Source organism: Canis lupus, chromosome 26 (assembly GCF_011100685.1).
Source record: "Canis lupus familiaris isolate Mischka breed German Shepherd chromosome 26, alternate assembly UU_Cfam_GSD_1.0, whole genome shotgun sequence".
Taxonomy (NCBI): Eukaryota; Metazoa; Chordata; class Mammalia; order Carnivora; family Canidae; genus Canis; species Canis lupus.
Genome location: NC_049247.1, coordinates 26,052,214 through 26,074,512, shown reverse-complemented (window position 1 = coordinate 26,074,512; position 22,299 = coordinate 26,052,214). Strand labels below are relative to the sequence as shown.

The window sequence follows — 22,299 nt, the reverse complement described above, 5'->3', positions numbered from 1 at the left end:
CCCAGCCACCCCCTTCTCTGTGTCTCCAGGTACTACAGCCAGACACACCTGCACCCTGAGCAGTGACATCAGTGTTGGCAGCTGTTCCTTTTAATGGCTCCCGCACAGGCACGGAGCCCTGCCTGGTATCTGCTGAGGTTCCCCTGTAATAGACACCAGGTCTCTGGATCCAAAGAAACCTCGGCCAATGCAGGGCTCCTGCTCATCACTGTACTGCTGCCTGACGACTAGTCTATCAGCGGGGTGGAGGACTAGGACTAATACTGGGATGTTCTGCTTTGGATGCCAAATGGAGAACATTTTTTAAGGAGGAGGAAACTGTCTTTTTCAAATGCTGTGTATACAGCTCATGGCATCATGATTTTTAGTTTCTCAGGTAGTGAGGATGTGAGACAATAACCCCTGGGCTTAGGCCTGGTGTCTGAGGCTTTTTTATTGAGAAGCTTAAATTTTTTATAAACAAAAAAAAACAAAGTGGCTGGGGCATTTGGCATTCCCCCCAGCAGTGAAGGAGATTTCCTGCTCCCCACATCCTGGGCACCATCTGATGTTGATGTGGTATTGAATTTTAGCCATGCTGATGGGAGTCTGGTGCTACCTCCCTGTTTCAGTGTGTATTCCTCCAGTGCCATATCATGTGGGAAATCTTTACACTGGTGCAATAGTTTTCTGTGTACATTTTTGGTAAGGGGTCTGTTCACATCTCTTTACATCTTTTCACATCTGTTCACCCACATCACCCAAATTCACTGATGCACGCTGAGCATTTTTCCCAGTAATGGTGCAACATCCCCCAAATCTCATCCCATAAAAGGGTTCATGGCCAAAGGCCCCAAATGCTCACTTTGGCTGATCCCCTTCACCTCAACTGCACAATGGAAACCTCAGGTGCTGAGCAAAGGATCCTGTCCAGCTCTGAGAATGGAATTGCCCAGGGCCTGTGTCCTCACACAACATCCCACATCCTAGTGCTCAGGCCTAAGACGCAGTGAGCCTTGGCCACTCCTGAGCACTGGAGCCTGGGAGGGAAGGGAGGGCTCTGCTCTGAGCCCTGGAGGTGCTGAAAGCATGCTGGGGAGGATGGCCCCCTGCTGAGATGGTCCAGGATCTGAGGGGAATAAAGTCAAAGAAAGGTTCATTGTCCTCATTTCAGGGGAAAAACACTTAGCAGCACAGACTCTGGTTTTATGACATTTGGAAAGCCAGGGAACATGAGTCCTTACAACATTTTTTGTTTTGCTATTTCTTTTTTTTTAATTTTTATTTATTTATGATAGTCACAGAGAGAGAGAGGAGAGAGAGAGAGACACACACACACACACACAGACAGAGGGAGAGGCAGGCTCCATGCACCGGGAGCCCGATGTGGGATTCGATCCCGGGTCTCCAGGATCGCGCCCTGGGCCAAAGGCAGGCGCCAAACCGCTGCACCACCCAGGGATCCCTGTTTTGCTATTTCTTAGGACATAGAAACACTGAAGAGATAATTGAGAATAGACATGATGAATCCAGTGTCACTTGTTAGTACACGTTATATATACAACTTATTTGACACATTTTAAATTGTCATGGGAAGAATCTGAACAACGATTTTATTTTGTTTTGAAAATTGAGTCTCGGTATAGTAAATGAGGAACATAAGCCTTATATGTATACTTGAAGTTGTTCATTCCTCCCTGCTTCTCTGTAGTATTCTCATTATTTCTTCCTTAAATGTTTGAAGGAATTATCTAGAGAAGCCTTTGTCCCTGGAGTTATCTTTGTGTTGAGGATGTCAGCAGCCGATATGAACACATAATTTGGTGCAAGTGCTGGCCAGCATGAGTTAAATGAAGCAACTCCTCATTCCTTAAACATAATTTACAGTGCATAAATTATTTCCATGGCTCCGCTTTATCTGGCTGTAGTTTTCCTTTATGTTTAATATCATTGTTTATTTTTTATTTTTATTTTTAATATTTTGTTTACGTATTTGACAGAGTGATCTCTGACCTCAGAGAGTTCACAGAATCAGGAGGAGAGGCAGGCTGAGGTCAAGGGAGAAGCAGGCTCAAACCTGAGAACGGAGCTCGATGTGGGGCTCAATCCCAGAACACCAAGATCAAGATCTGAGCTAAAGACAGATGCTTGGGGATTCCTGGGTGGCTCAGTGGTTTAATGCCAGCCTTTGGCCCAGGACATGATCCTGGGCTTCCGGATCCCTGCATGGAGCCTTCTTCAGCCTCTGCCTGTGTCTCTGCATCTTTCTCTCTCTGTGTCTCTCTCATGAACAAATAAATAAAACCTTTTTAAAAAATGAAGACAGATGCTTAACCAACTGAGCCACACATGTGCCTCTAATATTATTGTTGATGTGAAAAAAACTAAAATATTAATTTTATTACAAATGAGATTGTTTTACTAATATTTAATAAATATAATGTATTTTAAAGCAAAATAAATAGAAACCATCCTAGTATAATGGCAAGTGTTGCAAAAATTATTTAGAAGAAACCATCAAACAGGTAATAATTACACTATCCTAGGTCTCTTGATATTTCCCTGAGAGCCAATGGTCATCAGGAACCATGATGCTCAAATCGTACAGTCTCCAGACCGAATTACACATTCACATCTACTGGTCACGTATGGTCCTTCGCTTCTTCATGTCAGAGCATGCACTGCTCCAAAGCAGGCTGTTGTGACCACAAATGGATTGCAATTTTGAATCTGTTTCTCAGTGTGGTTGGATCGTTAGTGGAATGTGGGAATGATTATGTTAGAGATGTTACTCTCTTTGCATTTAAGGGTATATTTTCAGAAATAATTTCATATTAATACAATAATAGATGCTTCGTAACACTAACTTCCATACAAATCTCTTGGAATGCTTGTTAAATACACATCTATGAACACTGACAGTGGTTTCAGATTTAGAGGTATAACATGGAGGATTACAGCTTTATCAAGCTCCACATGATGAAAATATTAATTTGGTCCTCATCATCAATTTAGTGAATAAAATGAGATCTACCAAGGCTCTATGTTTATTTTTTTAATTATTTATTTATTTATGATAGTCACATAGAGAGAGAGAGAGAGAGGCAGAGACACAGGCAGAGGGAGAAGCAGGCTCCATGCACCAGGAGCCCGACGCGGGATTCGATCCCAGGTCTCCAGGATCGCGCCCTGGGCCAAAGGCAGGCGCCAAACCGCTGCGCCACCCAGGGATCCCAAGGCTCTATGTTTAATAGACCATATTGAAACTGTAGATTGGGTCTCAGTACTGGTTTACGTAAAATGGAAGGGAAGCCCCACTCCTCAACATTTAGACAGAGAAGGAGGAAGAAAGCACAGTCTTGGAAGGTCACTTTGGAGAGATGGACACACCCTGGGAGAGATAAATTGGGTTATTGTCATGAACCACTGAACAGGAGAATGGGACCAGGGATCTTCACTTCCCATGGTGGTGTTGACCCTTTCACATCTCACTTTCTCTCCTGGCCTTTAAAGCTGAGCCTTTCTGAGTCCATAAGGAGATTTTGGCTGCACTTCCCCATAGATCTAAATCACCGTGTCAGTGTAACTACCCATATACAAGGAACAGTAATAGTCAGCCTCGTCCTCAGGCTGGGCTCCTGTGATGGTGAGGGCGGCTTTGTTCCCAGAGATGGATCCAGGGAAGCGATTAGGGACCCCAGAGGGGCGGCTGCTTGTGCTGTAGATAATTGTGCGAGAAGCCCGGCCTTGGGTCTGCTGGTACCAGCCAGGGTAATTACTTGTAGAGACTGACCCAGAGCTGAAGCCACATATGAGTGTGACTGTCCCTCCTGGAGACACTGAGAGTGATGGCTTCTGGGTGACCACAGTCTGAGAATCTGCTCCTAAAATCAAAAGGAGAGAAAGGTGTTGATATGGGAAACAAGGGTCACATGAGTCCCTGTTTTATGTGCTCCCCACAGATGCAAAGTCTTTTCCCTGACCTGAGCCATACGCAAGGAGCCCAAGTAGAAGCACCGTCCAAGCCATGGTGGGCACCCTCACGGATTGCAGCTTCCTCAGTCTCCTGGGATGGAATGGGGTGTCCCTGGACCTTTTCATGTCTCCTGTCCTATGAGGTTAAGAAGGCACTTCATGCAAATCAGCTTCTTCTCTCTCTGCCCTAGAGTCACCAGCATGTCCCCTGGAAGGCTTTGAAATGAGCAGACTCTGGGACCTCACACGCATAAGTGACTGCAAGGTGACCTTAGACACTGGGTATCAGGAGGACATCTTTTAGAAAATGACCACCATACTGTCTCTAGTGACCTCTGTCCCAAGCTTCTTCTCTGCAAAGCCTGAGAGCTGAATGAGGAGATGGACGTGTTCCCACCCCGTGGCCTCATATCTACTTCACCTCAAATCTAACCCATCCCTGGAACATTTTCTTCCCTCCCCAGTGACATTCCCTCTTCTGTCTTGGAGGGTATTAGCGGTGCCTCTCCCAGCAGTGAGGACACTGGGAATCTCAGAGCCCCTGTGACAGAGTTAGGGGCAGTGGTCTCCTCTCAATCATGGACCCTGTTGCAGTACCACGGGGAGCTGAACAGGGATGTCTCTTTATCAGAAATGAGTAGGACATTGTGTGAACAAGTGATGCTTAGGGAGCATTTTGAATGACATTCCCCTTTGTGTTCTCCTGATAATTGCATTGTATGATTGTCCTGTCCATCTATCATTCCATGGAAATAATGTCTGGACAGGTTACTCCATGACGTAGTAGAGGACAAATCATGAGGCCTGTGTGATTCAGAGCTGAGAGCTCTTGTGGCTCCAAGGCCTTAGGTGTAGAAAAGTCACCCACAGGGAGGACCCTGCTTGCTCTAGGGTGCAGGGGCCAGTGATAGATGTTCCTGCTCTTCCTCACTCAGACCCTGACTCCCAGGAGCAGCCCACTCGCTGCCCCTGCTGGCCTCAGACACCATGTCCCCCAGCCTGTATCAACCTTCCCAGCCCTCCTAGAATGGCCTCTGATCTTTGCAGTTGGACCTCTGATGTCACCACCCAGAATAGTAGAATGAGCAGGTCAGCTCTGTGGGATTGAACTGTTAATTTTTCCAGGGCATCGAGGCCGTCATTTGGACAGCTAACTGGAATATTTATGTCACAGTATGTTTCAGGATTTCCTGACATTGTAGTTTGCACAGGCCATGTCCCTGGCATCATTATTGGGATTTAATGCACTTAAAGTGAGCTCAAGATTTAAAGTCTCTAGAGAAACCCATTGTTTCAACCTGGGTAATATTTCTACTTGGGTTACCCTTATAAGCTGACTTACTTGGTTTTTGTTGTTTTTGGCAGGATCTCCTGTTAGGTTCACCAGCCCTCATGTACCTGTCTTGGCAATGAGTGTATCATGCATTCAGGGATGACATGTCCTTTGTTCTTGGTTACTTCTGTGGATATTACCCTTACAACAATTATTTTGTAAGGACTTGTTGATACGTTTAAGATATTTTTGGCCTACTTGTGTAATTTTGCTCAGTACAAAGGTTGATATTAAATAACATTGCTCTAAATGGTCTATAAAATTGATATGCAGAGCCTTGTTGGCTCAGTAGGTTAAGTGTCTGCCTTCAGTTCAGATCATGATCCCAGAAATCCTGGATAGAGCCCTGCACTGGGCTCCTCGCTTAGTAGGGAGTCTGCTTCTCCTCCTCCCTCTGATCATCTCCCTCATCCTCCTCTTTCACTCACTCATTATCTTAAATAAATTAATAAAATCTTTTACAAGAATTAATATGATACCAATGCACCCTCAGTTTCGCTGCCACTTACTTCCTGAAGGGATAACTGATAAAACTGTCTTAGATTTGTTCTAGTATTTTATATACACACACACCTACACAACACATATATACTACATAACATAATCTTATTTTTTTTTCTGTAGTTCCATTGCTCCTTAAAAAACATAATCACTGAATTTTTTAAAATATTTTTTAAAGATTTAATTTATTTATTCATGAGAGACAAACAGAGAGAGAGGCAGAGAAACTGGCAGAGGGAGAAGCAGGCTCCAGCAGGGGCCCTGATGTGGGACTGGATCCTGGGACTCCAGGATCAAGTCCTGGGCCGAAGGCAGGTGCTAATACACTGTGCCACCTAGGGATTCCCTAATCACTGATTTTTGAGAAGCATTAGGATTCTTGACAAGCATTAGGATGCTCTCATTTTGATTCATAGTTCATCATTTATTCATAGGATAATATACCATAATTTCACGACTTTTCCACAGAGGGATATTCATTTTGGTTTCAATTATTTGTTATTGTAACATGTCTTAACTAGATGTACCTGTATATTTATCTTGGAGTGTATTAACTAGATAATTTTCATTAGAATTGACTTCAAAAATTTGTAACGGTTGACTTATTTCACTCAAGATAATGCCCTCCAGTTCCATCCACTCGAAGCAAATGGCAGGTATTTGTCATTTCTAATGGCTGTGTAATATTCCATTGTATACATAGACCACATCTTCTTTCAGAGAAGGACAAACATTATAAGGTCTCATTCATTTGGGGAATATAAAAAATAGTGAGAGGGAATAAAGGGGAAAGGAGAAAAAATGAGTGAGAAATATTAGAAAGGGAGACAGAACATGAGAGACTCAACTCTGGGAAACAAACAAGGGGTGGTAGAAAGGGAGGTGGGCAGGGGGTGGGAGTGACTGGGTGATGGGTACTGAGGGGGGCACTTGACTAGATGAGCACTGGGTGTTATTCTACATGTTGGCAAATTGAACACCAATAAAAAATAAATTTATAAAAAATATGTAAAAAAATAATAAAATAATAAAATAAAAAATACAATAACATGGTAGAAAAGCAAAGAACATAATAAAATTGTAACGGTGATGCAGGTCATATATATATTTAATATTTGATAAGTATTCAAAATTTATGTTCCAAAATTGATTGCCAATTCATACTGTCATCATCAAAGTTTGAGGTATCCTATATGAGCAAACAATTGCAGTGGATAAAGTGAAACTTAATAACTTCCAATTTTATAATTGAGAAATAATTTCATTGTTCAGTTGTAATCCACTTACTAGTGACACTTCCGAGATCTATAAATTGATTTTTAGATTATATTATATTTCTAAGGCTGCCATTAAAAAGCACCACAAAATAAGTGGCTTAAAACAATAAAAATGCATTTCTGCTGTTCATACGCAACTCCACACTTTGTAGGGAGTGGCCATGATCTGTCTGGAACCTGCAGAGAAGTCTTTCTTGCCTCTCCATAACTGTAAGAAATTTGAGGAAAATTTTTGGGGTTCCCTGTCTGCAGCTGCAGAACCACAATCTCTGTCTCCACCCTCCCAGGGATCCCTCCTTGTCTCCATCTGAGTGTCATGTTACAAGCACAGGAATCAATTGAATTAGGAGATCACCACACCCCCTTCATCTGTACTAATTACATCTGCAGCATCCCTTTTCCATATAAGGTCATATTCTTAAGTCCTGAGGTCTACAATTTCAACATATATTCTTTGGTAGGATACAATTTAAGTGAGGATATTAGGAAAGATGAATCCTTTCCAAAAAGGCTTATAATTATCCCTATGTGGTTTTTAAATTAATTAATTTATTTATTTATAAGTTTATATTTATTCATTCAAGGGAGACACACAGAGAGAGGCAGGGGCACAGACTCTGGGAAAAACAGGCTCCATGCAGAGAGCCTGACATGGGACTCCATACCAGGAATCCAGGATCAAGCCCAGGGCCGAACTCATGAGTTCAACTGCTGAGCCAAGCACGCGTCCCCTTTTTTTCTTAAGATTATTATTACTATTTTTAAATACGCAACACAGTTGCATTGCACTGAAATACAACCCAATAAAGTGAACATTAAGAAAATACAAAATGAGGATTTTTCCATTTTTCATTCTTTAGCTGTAAAGGAAGACTCTTAATGTTCCTTTTTTTTTTCCTAGAGGAAATGTATTTAGCCTCAATCTATAGTTCTGATCCTATAGACATTTTGTAATACAAAATACCTGAATTTGTCTTTTAGTGAACTAAGGCCTCCTGAGTTACTCATACATTAATTCAATGTTAGGACTCACACAGGGATGGAAATCAGTCCAGACCCTTCCCAATGCCCATCTCCCCATGGTCAGTCTGCATTTATACTGCTCTGGGCTCAGGTGTTTGGCCATGAGATGTCAGTAATCACATGATATTTGTATCACCCATGTTTCACTGGATGAAACAAAGTGTATGTGTCCCTTCCTCATCTTGGTTTCTCACTGGGCCCAGCACCACTATAGTGTAGCCCCAGGGGTACTCAGTCTCGGCCTCAGGCTGGGGACCAGGAGATTGTCACGTCAGACTTGCTCCCAAGAAAGGAGTCTGAGAAATCAGTATTTGTTGTTTTTATTATAAATAAATGGCCTAGACTTTGCCAATCTTTTCCTGGATCCAGTATGGATAGTGTCCTGTGCTGGAGGCATTGTTGAAAGTGACTGTCCCTCCTGGGGACATGGCTATGAAGGCTCCTGAGTCACCATGACCTGAGAATTGGTTCCTGAAATGAAAATAGACCCTTTTTAGGAATGGAGAAGAAAGGCAGATGGATCCCTCCTAAGGATCCCTCTCAAATCTCCATGAATTGGGGAAGTGGGTGAGGAGGGGGAGGAGAAGGAGAGGAGTCAAAATCATGGTATGGAATTTCCACAGATTCCCTGGCCTTAAAACTGGCTCTGGTCTCTGGGATGTCTCTTTTCTATTTATGTTTTTCTTTATATCCCAAATATCTAACACAATGTGTAATAGGAGTGCAACTTAGTAATTCAAGACTTAAATAAATGAGCCAGTGCTCATCACAAGTGCACTCCTTCATCCCCACCACCTTTGTAACCCATCCCTCCACCCACCTTCCATTTGGTAAGCATTAGTCAGTTCTCTTGAGTTAAGGGTTTGTTTCTTGTTTTCCTCACTTTTTCCCCTATGATATTTTGTTTCATTTCTTAAATTCTACATGAGTGAAATTATATATTTGTCTTTCTCTCATTGATTTATTTCACTTAGCATTATAGTCTTTAGCTCCACCACGTCTTTGTAAATGATAATATTTCATTCTTTTTTTATGGCTGAGTAATAGTATATATACATACATACATACATACATACATACATACATACATACATATACTCCTTTACCATTTATTAGTTGGGTTCACACTATAATTCGGGTATTGTTGGATGCTACTATGAACCTCAGGGTGCATGTATCCTTTAAATTAGTGTTTTTGTATTCTTTGCATAAATTCCTAGGTGGATAATTGCTGAATCAGAGCATTTCTATTTTTAACCTTTGAGTGGCCTCCAAATTGTTTTCCAAAGGAGCTACACAAGGTTGCACACCCATCAACAGTGCAAGAGGGTTCCCCTTTCTCTGCATCTTTGCCCACACCTGCTATTTCCTATGTTGTTTCTGTTAGCTGTTATGACTGGAGGGAGGTCATATCTCAGTTTCGTTTTGATTTGTATTTGGGATGTTTCTTTTATCTCTTCCTCACTCTAGGGATGAAGGGGATGCTTGGTGGTATATTGTGCAAATAGGAGCCCACAATGCCATCGGAATCTGGATCCTCAGCTCAGCTAATAGCTTCCATCCAGGGAGGATTTCCGGGGTGGGTGAGAGCTATGGGTTTGTCCCCTGGGAGGAGACAGCTGCTGTCATCTTTCCCTCTGGCAGTGAGCACCAGTGCAGGACCCAGGCAGGTGGAACCATTTCAGTGGGTTTCAGGCCTGGCCAGCTCTGAGCAGGTGCACAGCGCCCCCTGCTGACAGCCGCAGCAGATCAGTCAAGGTGGTGGGAACTGCACAGAAGGAATGGAGCCCAGTTTTGGTTTCAACAAATAAGCCAGAAAACAAACAAATAAGAAGTGTTACCTACTCTTGAGTCCCTCTGGAGATTTTCCTTTTTTTTCGATGACTTCTGTTATCTTTTTCAGATCTAAAATTTCCAATTGGTTTGTTTTGATGATTTCTCTTTCATTTCTGCATTTCTATTTTTTCCATTTGTTTGAAGAGTGTAATTTTACACCACATGGATTCTATGATAGTTGCCTAAGACTACCTGTCCAATAATTACAGCATGTGAGTAACCTCAGTGTTGGTGTCATTCAATTCACCTTTCTCATTCAGGATTTTATTTTAGTGGTTCTTGACATATCATATTTTTTATTGGACCCTGGATATTATGGTTATTATATAATGAGATGCTTGGTCCTCAGTTATTTTTCTTCAAACAAATGATCCTCCTGCTGAGGTGCCTCAGCAGGTGAAGGGTGTTTGTGTCAGCTTCCAGGTGACTCAAGTGAAAATGCTTAGCATTCTGCTGCTTACTCTCTGCTGGAGAAGGTGGGGCAGTGATTGCCACTTCCCAGCTCCCATCAGGTGGGGGGTTGTGGGACAAGCTCTTTGCTGGGCCCTGCCAACCTCAGGGTGGGATGCACAGGACTGAATGGAGTTCCTTTCCTTCAGGGAGTGGATCCTCTGCTCCCCACTGCATTCCTTGTCCTCACTGACACCAGGGAGTGGAGGATCAAATGCAGGTCCAGCTCCCTTGCCTCCTGCATCAAAATTCAGTATTTTCATGCTCAGGGAGAGCCCAGTCTCAGTTCCCCAGAGTTCAGACAGTCACCAGCATTGGGTATATGACAACAAACCAGCTTTGCCTTGTGCACTGCATTCATTCTCTCTCCGGATCAATGGGCTTCAGATGAGCTACCCAGGACCTGCCAATATCATAGGTGGGAAAAACTGGAGTGCAAACTAGTCATCTAAGCCTGCATTGCCCATAGTTGTTGATGATCCCATGCGATGGAGGCTTAGCTATCTCCTGAGTCACTGACACCATGGCGGGTGGGTATTGGGGCACTGCCTGCTTCTGCCAGGAGGATATGGACGCCATGTCTCTGCTGAGCAATAATGTGAACCCTGCATGAGGCACAGTTTGGGGATTCATTAGTGTGTGCAAGTGGTGGACAGGTTTACCCAAATATTCCCTCCACTCAGGCCAACTTATCTCAATATCCTCTGACCAGAGGAGTTGGTGCTTTTGAAGTTTTAGTGTTTTCTGGTTTGATTTTCTGGATCTCAGCCTTTGAATGTTTCTTGGTTGGAGGAACCTACAGGATCTTGTCTTACATGTGGGCAACATAATAAGAAAAGGAACCAGGGTACATGCTGTTGTGTTTTCCTCAATTTGTTTGAAGTCTTCATTTTCTTTCTACCTTCAGAGACTTCCTGTATTTGTTTGTTGTAGTGTGTCAGAACATTTCAGCTGTAAGAGAGAGCATGTATGAATAGGAGCACTTCCTACTATCCAGAACTAGGGATCCTCTGGTGTCTGATGTCTGCTTTCTTCCAGTGCTAGGATGCTGGGTATCCTCCTGAGCTGCTGTGATGGAGGTGATTTATCTTGACTCATAAAAGACAAGGAACATGATTATTTTTTTATATTACTATTTACAACATAATAAAAAGTAAATACATTCCATAACCAAGAACTCAATGTGAAAAGTTTTATAGGCTGTGTGGAAACCAGTAGAGCACAGACGTCTGGCTTTCTGATCTTAAATGTGAGGAGTGGAGGGAAGAAATTTTTATTCCTTTTTTCCATTATGTATTGTATGTAGAAATTTTTTTCTGTAATAATTTTATATTTCCAGAAATAAATGCAAATACGGGATAGAGATCACTACGTTTCACCAAGCTTTTCTGAATGGTAACATTTTGTATTGTTATGAATTGTTTGTAAAATCAATTACTTACTGGTGTTCTGATCATTTTGCAAAATTACAGACTTTATCTACATTTCAAAGTTTATTTATTTGTTTATTATTTATTTATTTATTTATTATTTATTTATTTATTTTAACACTGTTTTTCCTGCAATCAATCCAACTAACAACATTGCATCTATTCATCAGGAGATACTAAAATCCTCCAATATATGAGTTTCCAGTCTTTCCCTGTTCTTGATTTTGGGAATTTGGAGACACCTGGTGTGGTATTTTGTAAAATATCCCTGAGTATGGGTTTATATGATGTTTTCTTTTTTTAAGGTTTTATTTCTTTATTCATGAGAGAGGCAGAGAGAGAGGGGAGCAGAGACACAGGCAAAGGGAGAAGCAGGCTCCATGCAGGCAGCCTGTCGTGGGACTGGATCCTGGGTCTCCAGGATCACACCCTGAGCTGAAGGCGGCGCTAAACCGCTGAGCCCCCCAGGCTGCCCTATCTGAGGTTTTCTCATGATTACGCTAATATTATCAATTTGTGCCAAGAAAAGCACAGAGGTGCATTGATGTTCTTTGTGCATCATTGGGAAGATGTGTCATATTAACATGACATATCACTGAGCATATGGGTGGGGAACCGTGCCTCTTGGTGCTATTTTAAATTATTGTTTCTCTGTACATAATCTATCTGATGCCAGTCTACTGGATTTTGGTCATTCTGATTGGTGTGCAATGGTAACTCATTCATGATTGCATTTGCTTTTCCCTAATGATATATAATATGGAACACAATGTCACACATTTAAATTCCATCTGCCTATCTCCTTTTGTGAAATATCTAGTAATGTCTTTAACTTACTCTTTATTGAGATTTTTTTTGTGCTTTGAGAAGTTCATTGTGTCACTTCTAACCTTCCTTCCTTTTTTCTTTCTTTTTCTGTCTCTCTTTCCTTTCTTTCTTTCCTGCTTATATATATCTGTATTTGTGTATTTATGACTGCTCAACTCTCCAGAAGATTGGCAATTTATCTGAAATATATTGTTTCTGGTTTATTGATTTTCTCTGTTAGGTTTTTTTTTAATTAATTAATTTATTTATGATAGTCACAGAGAGAGAGAGAGAGAGAGAGAGAGAGGCAGAGACACAGGCAGAGGGAGAAGCAGGCTCCATGCACCGGGAGCCCGATATGGGATTCAATCCTGGGTCTCCAGGATCGTGCCCTGGGCCAAAGGCAGGCGCCAAACCACTGCGCCACCCAGGGATCCCTCTGTTAGGCTTTATTTTTGTCATTATTCAGAGAAAATGGGACACATCTTCTCTTAGAGGTATTTAACATCATTTAACATCGCATTTTCCAGTCAGGCAGGTCATACTAGAAGTGGTTCCATACCAGTCATGGCACCAGCTGCTCTCCATCAGCTCCCATGTTCCTGAAACCCCAAGTCTCTGTGTTCTGCTGCTATAATCTTTGCCTATGAGTTTGGCGAAATACACCAGTGTTTCTAATGACTTGTTGAAGAAGAAATAACTGCTCTGAAGTGATACCAGCATTGGTAGTAAAAGTCCTTATGACGATCTCATCTGGAGGCGTAGAGAACACACAGCCTGAATCCATACATGCTACAAACCAGCTTCCAAACAAAAGCCATTTTGTTCAGTCCCAATGGATTGAGGACAGAACTAAGGAGGTTTGGCCTCAATTCCACACATCTACTTGTCACCTCTATAGGGGTTTCGGCATAACCTGGCACTGAGTTGTCCTCTGCCAGCGCCCGGGGTGATTACCAATCTAGAGCCATCTTAATCCAGTGTTAAAGGTTAGAGGTCCCCAGAATATCCCATAACTCCACAGGTCTTTACAGTTCTGCATAGGTTTCCCTTATTATCTTGGGTATTACTGTGTTATTTATTGCTGGTGTTGTTGTTTGAGTCGCCCTGTATCTGATTGACATTTTTTGCTTACAAATATTGATTCACATTTTTTTTTGAGAATAATCATAGGCATTAGATAATAAAGAGGCTAGATAAAATGTATTTCCTTTGGAGTGCGAGGTGGCTCAGTTGGTTAAGTGTCCCACTTATGGTACTGACTCTCATCATGATCCCAGGAACCTGAAATCTAGCCCTGTTCTCAGCTACCTGTTCAGCCTGATAACCTGTTCAGCTATCTGCTAAAATTTCTCTCTCCTCTCGCTCTGCCCTCCCCCACACACTCTCTCTCTTGCTCTAATAATAGAGTCTTTAAAAATATTTTATTATATATTTATCATATGTGTTTATTTTTTTAAGATTTTATTCACTTATTCATGAGAGACAGAGAGACAGGGATGCAGAGACATAGGAAGAGACAGAAGCAGACTCCATGCAGGAGCCTGATGTGGGACTGGATCCCAGGACTTCAGGATCTCACCTGGAGCTAAAGGTAGACCCTTAACTGCTGAGCCACCCAGGCATCATTTAACATATGTGTTTAATGCTTATATATTTTTGAAATATAATGTCAAATATATAATATGAATATATATATATTACAAATTAGACGCAAATATGAATATTTTTTTCTAAGTGAAAATCAGTTATATGGATGACAGTATAGCATATTCCAGGTTAGCTCCCTGAAGAAGAGCTTGACCATAAAGCAACAGGAAGACTGGGGTGATGACCATCCTGTGTAAATAATGGGAGCAAGTGAACACAAATGACCTCTCTCTGCATGTTTTCCCTCATCACTGAAAAGAAATCCTTTTGATGAGGGAGGAGGTAAAGGGAAGAATCAGGACAGGGCAGAGAAGCCCCAGAACTCTGCTCCCTGAGGACTCACTGTTGGCATTGTCATCCTCCCCTCCTCAAGGGTCTCTTACCCTAGACCTAGGTAGCAAAACTGGTGATTCTCTTTTTTTTTTATTTTATTATTATTTTTTATTATAAATTTATTTTTTATTGGTGTTCCATTTGCCAACATACAGAATAACACCCAGTGCTCATCCCGTCAAGTGCCCACCTCAGTACCCGCCACACAGTCACCCCCAACCCCCGCCCACCTCCGCTTCCACCACCCCAAGTTCCTTTCCCAGAGTTAGGAGTCTTTCATGTTCTGTTTCCCTTTCTGATATTTCCCAATCATTTATTCTCCTTTCCCCTTTATTCCCTTTCATTATTTTTTATATTCCCCAAATGAATGAGGCCATATAATGTTTGTTCTTCGATTGACTTATTTCACTCAGCGTAATACCCTCCTGTTCCATCCACGTCGAGGCAAATGGTGGGTATTTGTCGTTTCTTTTTTTTTTAAATAATAAATTTATTTTTATTGGTGTTCAATTTGCCAAAATACAGAATAACACCCAGTGCTCATCCCGTCAAGTGCCCCCCTCAGTGCCCGCCACCCATTCACCACTACCCCCTGCCCTCCTCCCCTTCCATCACTCCTAGTTCATTTCCCAGAGTTAGGAGTCTTTTGGTTCTGTCTCCCTTTCTGATATCTCCTAACCATTTCTTCTCCCTTCCCTTCTATTCCCTTTCACTATTATTTATATTCCCCAAATGAATGAGAACATACATTGTTTGTCCTTCTCCGATTGACTCATTTCACTCAGCATATTACCCTCCTGTTCCATCCACGTCAAAGCAAATAGTGGGTATTTGTCGTTTCTTTTTTTTTTTTTTTTTTTTTTTTTTTAAATTTTTTTTTTATTATTTATTTATGATAGGCACACAGAGAGAGAGAGAGAGGCAGAGACACAGGCAGAGGGAGAAGCAGGCTCCATGCACCGGGAGCCCGACGTGGGATTCGATCCTGGGTCTCCAGGATCGCGCCCTGGGCCAAAGGCAGGCGCTAAACCGCTGCGCCACCCAGGGATCCCTGATCCTTTCACAGCTCAGGCTCCTGTCATGTCAGAGAAGCCCCTGTGAACTGAATAACTTGTCATCTGCCACTCACCTTAGTCTTCCAATTTGAGGGAGCTCCTCCTCATTCCTCTCTGGACACCACCCAGTTATTCTTCCCATCACAAGCGTCCTATCCTCAGTTGCACTCTCTGACATTTGGTCACCTGAACAAAGACCTTAATCATGCTGACTATGTAATTCTTGGTGCTCATGTGTGCAGAGTAGAAATAGGTGGGAGTTCTGGTATCCCACATGGTAGGGGCAGGGGGTCACATGGTGGCTACCACGTCCTGTACGTGAGAGCAGGGTCTTCTCTCTGAGATAGACTGGGTAGCAGGTGGTGTTCTCAAGTGCATTTCAGGTCGCAATTGGGCATTGAACGACGAAGGAAATATGACTGCACAGTCTCTTGGGCACCACCATGATATCTGGGGACAGTCTTGCTCCTTCTTTCCTTTTGCTCTTGGGAATGGAGTCACTCATGACATATGGGGTCTTATTCCTCATGACTGTTCCGTACATCAGAATGTATGGAATGGTTATAAATTATTTCCCATATAATTATACCTTATTTAAAATTCATGGTAATGGCTCTTTTCACAGGAAGAAAGAAAAGATGATGTAGGTTTACATATGGGTTGAGAGAAAGCCACCATCTAATTTCTATAACCAGAAGGTTATAGAGTCACAGCACAGAAGAGCCTCAAATGGGTGGAGTCATTGCTCCAAGTCCCACTGGAGCAGGGTCAGGCCTTTCTCACGTGTGAAGAAGGTTGGCATCAGTCCCTCTTTCTTGTCAGTTGCCCAGAGCCCCCTGGTGTCCCAACAATTGTGTTCTGTATTTATCAAAATGGTGCTTCACAGTCAGGTTTTTCAGTGACAGAATAAGATAAACCTATTTAAAATTTTTAAATGATAATCATGATACTCAATTAGGGAGATAAGTAATGAAATGTGGAGAAAAATAAATCATGAAAACAGGTATACTTTATTAAGAAGAAAAAATGGTCCAAGAAAGCCTAAATAGACCAATTTCCTTAGAAAAAATACACAATATAATTAGAAACCCTTCCTCAAAAAGGCATAAAATACAGTCAGCTTCAGAAGAAAAACAAATGAAAATGAAGATACAACAATTCAAAATCTTTAGAATACAGCAAAAGCAGTCCTAAGAGAGAAATACATCTCAATACAAGCATCCCTCAAAATTTTTGAAAAAAAACAAATACACCAGATAACCTCACACCTAAAGGAACTGGAGAAGAACAGTAAATAAAACCTACACCAAGCAGAAGAAGAGAGCAGAACTCAATGAAATAGAGATCAGAAGAACTGAAGAAGAAATCAACAAAACCAGGATTTGATTCTTTGAAAGAATTAATAAGATAGATAAACCGTTAGCCAACTTTATTTAAAGGAAGAGAGAAATTACTTCAATTAATAAAATCATGAATGAAAGAAGAGAGATCACAACCAATACCAAGGAAATACAAACAATTTTAAAAAAGGAATACAAGCAGCTATATGCCAATACATTATGCAATCTAGGAGAAAAGGATGCATTTCTGGAAAACCACAAATTACCAAAACTCTGACTGGAAGAAATAGAAAACTTGGACAGGCCAAAAGCCAGGGAGAAAACTGAAGCAGTCATCAAAAACCTCCCAAGACACAAACGTCCAGGGCCAGATGGCTTCCCTGGGGAATTCTACCAAACGTTTAAAGAAGAAATAATGCTTTTTCTACTAAAGCTGTTGTGAAGGATAGAAAGGAACAAAATACTTTCAAACTAGTTTTATGATGCCAGTATCACCTTAATTCCAAAACCAGACAAAGACTCCACCAAAAAGGAGAATTAGAGACCAATATCCCTGATGAACACAGACGCAAAAATTCTCAACAAGATACTAGCCAATAGGATCCAGCAATACATTAAGAAGATTATTCCCGGTGGCCAAGTGGGATTTATCCCCGAGATGCAAGGCTGATTCAATACTCATAAAACAATCAACAGGATATATCACATCAAAAAGAGAAAAACAAAACCCTATGATCCTGTCAATTGGTGCAGAAAAAGCATTTGACAAAATACAGCATCCATTCCTGATCAAAACTCTTCAAAGAGTAGGGATAGAGGGAACATTCCTCAGGATCTTAAAAGCCATCTATGAAAAGACCACAGCAAATATCATTCTCAATGGGGAAACACGAGAGCCTTTCCCCTAAGATCAAGAACATGACAGGGATGTCCACTCTGTACAACATTGCTATTCAAAATAGTATTAAAAGTCCTACATCAACAATCAGGCAACAAAAAGAAATAAAAGATATTCAAATTGGCAAAGAAGAAGTCAAACTCTCCCTCTCTGCAGATTACGTGATGCTGTATATAGAAAACCCAAATGACTCCACCCCAAGATTGCTAGAACTCATACAGCAATTCAGCAATGTGACAGGATACAAAATCAATGCACAGAAATCAGTGGCATTTCTATGCACTAACAATGAAACTGAAGAAAAAGAAATTAAGGAGTCAATTCCATTTACATTTGCACTCGAAAGCATAAGATACTAGGAATAACGAGAACAAAAAAGGTAAAGCATCTACACCCTAAAAACAACAGAACACTTCTGAAAGAAATGGAGGAAGACACAAAGAGATTGAAAAAAATTCCATGCTAATGGATTGGAGGAATTAATATTGTGAAAATATCTATGCTACCCAGGGCAATTTACACGTTCAATGCAATCCCTATCATAGTACCATGGACTTTCTTTCTTTTGTTTTATTGCAGTTCAAATTGCCAACATATACCATAACTCCCAGTGCTCATCCCATCAAGTGCCCCCTTCGGTGCCTGTCAGCCAGTCACCCCCAACACCCACCCACCTCCTTTTCCACCACCCTTTGTTTGTTTCCCAGAGTTAGGAGTCTCTCATGTTCTGTCTCCCTAATATTTCCCACTCATTTTCTCTCCTCTCTCCTTATTCCCTTTTACTCTTTCTTATATTCCCCAAATGAATGAGACCATATAATGTTTGTCCCTCTCTGATTGACTTACTTCACTCAGCATAACACCCTCCAGTTCCATCCATGTCGAGGCAAATGGTGGTTATTTGACATATCTAATGGCTGAGGAATATTCCATTGTATACACAAACCACATCTTCTTTATCCATTCATCTTTCAATGGACACCAAGCCTCCTTCCACAGTACCATGGACTTTCTTCAGAAAGTTGGAAGAAAGCATCTTAAGTTTGTGTGGAATCAGAAAAGACCCCGAATAATCAGGAGAATATTGAAGAACAAAACCAGAGCCAGGGCATGACAATGCCATATTTCAGGTTGTACTACAAAGTTTTGATCATTAAGACAGTATGGTACTGGCACAAAAACAGACACATAGATCAAAGGAATAGAATGGAGAACCCAGAAATGGGCCCTCAACTCTATGGTCAATTAATATTTGACAAAGCAGGAAAGACTATCCAGTGGAAAAAAGACAGTACTGTTCAATAAATTGGGCTGGAAAAATTGGACATCCACATGCAGAAAAATGAATCTAGCATATTCTCTTACACCATACACAAAGATAAACTCAAAATGGATGAAAGATCTAAATGTGAGACAAGATTGCATCAAAATCCTAGAGGTGAACACAGGCAACACCCTTTTTAGACTTGGCCACAGCAACTTCTTGCTAGATATATCTATGAAGGCAAGGGATACAAAAGCAAAAATATACTATTAGGACTTAATCAGGATAAAAAGCTTCTACACATCGAAAGAAACATTCAAAAAAAACAAAAAGACAAACTACAGAATGGGAGAAGATATTTACAAATGATGTATCAGATAAAGGGCTAGTTTCCAAGATCTATAAAGAACATACTAAGGTCAACAGCAAAGAAACAAACAATCCAATCATGAAATGGGCAAAAGATATGAAGAGGCATTTCACAGAGGAAGACAGACGTGGCCAACAAGCACATGAGGAAATGCTCCCCATCACTTGCCATCAGGGAAATACAAATCAAAACCACAATGAGATACCACCTCACACCAGTGAGAATGGTGAATATTAACAAGACAGGAAATAACAAATGTTGGAGAGGATGTGGAAAAAGGGGAACCCTCAATCATTGTTGGTGGGAATGTGAACTGGTACAGCCACTCTTGAAAACTGTATGGAAGTTCCTCAAAGAGTTAAAAATAGATGTACCATATGACCCAGCAATTGTACTGCTGGAGATTTACCCCAAAGATATTGATGCAGTGAAACAGCAGGACACCTGCACCCCAATGTTTATAGCAGCCATGTCCACAATAGCCAGACTGTGGAACGAGCCTTGGTGTCCATCGAAAGATGAATGGATAAAGAAGATGTGGTCTATGTATACAATGGAATATTTCTCAGCCATTAGAAACAATGAATACCCACCGTTTGCTTCAACGTGGATAGAACTAGAGGGTATTATGCTGAGTGAAGTAAGTCAATCGGAGAAGGACATACATCATATGGTTTAATTCATATGGGAAATATAAGCACTATTGAAACGGAATGGAGATAAAATGAGTAGTAAATATCAGTGAGGGTGACAAAACAAGAATGCCTCCTAAGTCTGGAAAACAAACAAGGCATAGTGGAAGGGGTGTTGGGCGGGGGGATAGGGTGTCCGGGTGAGGGGCACTGAGTGGGGCATTTGAAGGGATGAGCACTGGCTGCTAAACTATATGTTGGCAAAACTGACTCCAATAAGAATACAAAAAAAAAGGGCAGCTCAGGTAGCTCAGTGTTTTAGCGCCGCCCTCAGCCTGGGGGGTGATCCTGGAGACCCAGGATCCAGTGCCACGTTGGCTCCCTGAATGGAGCCTGTTTCTCCCTCTGCCTGTGTCTCTGCCCCCTCCCCTCTCTCCTCTCTGTGTATTTTCAGGAAAAAATCAATAAAACCTTTTTAAAAATATTAAAAAACACAAACATACAAACAAATGAAAACAAAAGAACCTAAAAAAAAGAAAACAAAAGAACCTAACAAACCTTCAGAGATCATAGTTTGATTTGATTATATATATACTTTTTCGAATGTGTGGGTGACTCAGCCGATTGATTCTTTTTTTTTTCCATTTGAAAGCAGTTATTTATTAACTAATCAGATTAGAAAAATAATCATGCTAGATACCTTAGTTCATCCTTCTAATAAGCCAATTAATCTGGTCTTCCCTGTTCCCAGCATCTCGAACTTCTTCAAAATGAGTAATCTTTTTCTTCATTCCGCCGCATGGAGAAGATAATTTGAAGGGCCATAAAAAGTTGTTCGTTTCTTTGAAATGTTTTCCAACAGTATAGATTTTGTGAATCAGATCCTCCATGCAGATGATACCATATTTACCACTAGATCGGGCAATATGTTACCTGTCAGGGCATTTCGCTTCTTGTTGATCTTACCATAACCATGCTTGTAGATCAACTCATTCACTGACTTCAGGTTTGGGTACACCCTACTGTATATGGTTCCACAATCCTCAGCATGTTAACTGAAGCCTGTTGAGCTTAACAAAAGTGCCACTGAAGACCTGGCAAAGGTGAAAAAGTTGCAGCACCTTTGGAACCTCTGGGCTCGCAACATTGATACCTCCGATCCTTTTTTTTTTTTCTGTTTTATTTTTTATTTTCTTACTAATAAATTTATTTTTTATTGGTGTTCAATTTGCCAACATACAGACTAACACCCAGTGCTCATCCCGTCAAGTGCCCACGTCAGTGCCCGTCACCCATTCACCCCCACCCCCCGCCCTCCACCCCTTCCACCACCCCTAGTTAGTTTCCCAGAATAGGAGTCTTCATGTTCTGTCTCCCTTTCTGATATTTCTCACACATTTCTTCTCCCTTCCCTTATATGCCCTTTCACTATTATTTATATTCCCCAAATGAATGAGAACATATAATGTTTGTCCTTCTCAGATTGACTTATACCTCTGATCCTGATGACAAATGCTAATTTGGGTTCTGCAGGCACAGAGCAGTTGCCAGCTTTTCTTGCCATCCTTGCCATCCGCATCTCAGTTCTGTACATCTGCCTGGAGTCCTTGTAGCAATGCTTAGCCTTTTCATAGATAAGCTTCCTCCTTGCCTTTTGAAGCATCTTTTGGGCAAACTTTTTTCTCAGATGCTTGATCTTCAACTCTGTGAAATTCCTTTACTTTTTCTTAAGGGTTTCTGGCACAGCAGGAACCCTCTTTTTCTTCTCTTCTGCACCCTCCATGGTTCTAGCCAGAAAAGCGTTTGATTGTCTGATTCTTGTTTTTATCTCAGGTCATGACCTCAGTGTCATGAGATCGAGTCCCACCATGTCAGATTCATCACTCAGTGGGGAGTCTGCTAGAGATTCCCTCACTCCCTCTCCCCCTGCCTCTCCCCCAATCATTCTTTTCCTTTCTCTGTCTCTCTAAAAATAAATGTCATATATATATACATGAAATTTAAAACAATGGAAATTTTAAACTCTTATGGAAATGAAGACAATAGGGATACATACACATGACACATAGAGTACAGAAAAAGAAAGATTGCAGAATATCGTGAACTAAAAAAAAGAAATAGTGATTCAAGTGTTCTAAATAAATTA

General features: G+C 41.3%; 1 gene segment (V, D, J or C); it reads right to left on the bottom strand.

The window, feature by feature from the left end:
* Positions 1-3,543: 3,543 nt before the first annotated feature.
* Positions 3,544-4,017, bottom strand: LOC119869114. The segment is given in 2 exon segments: positions 3,544-3,863; positions 3,963-4,017. Coding segments are annotated over 2 exon segments (366 nt in total).
* Positions 4,018-22,299: the final 18,282 nt, after the last annotated feature.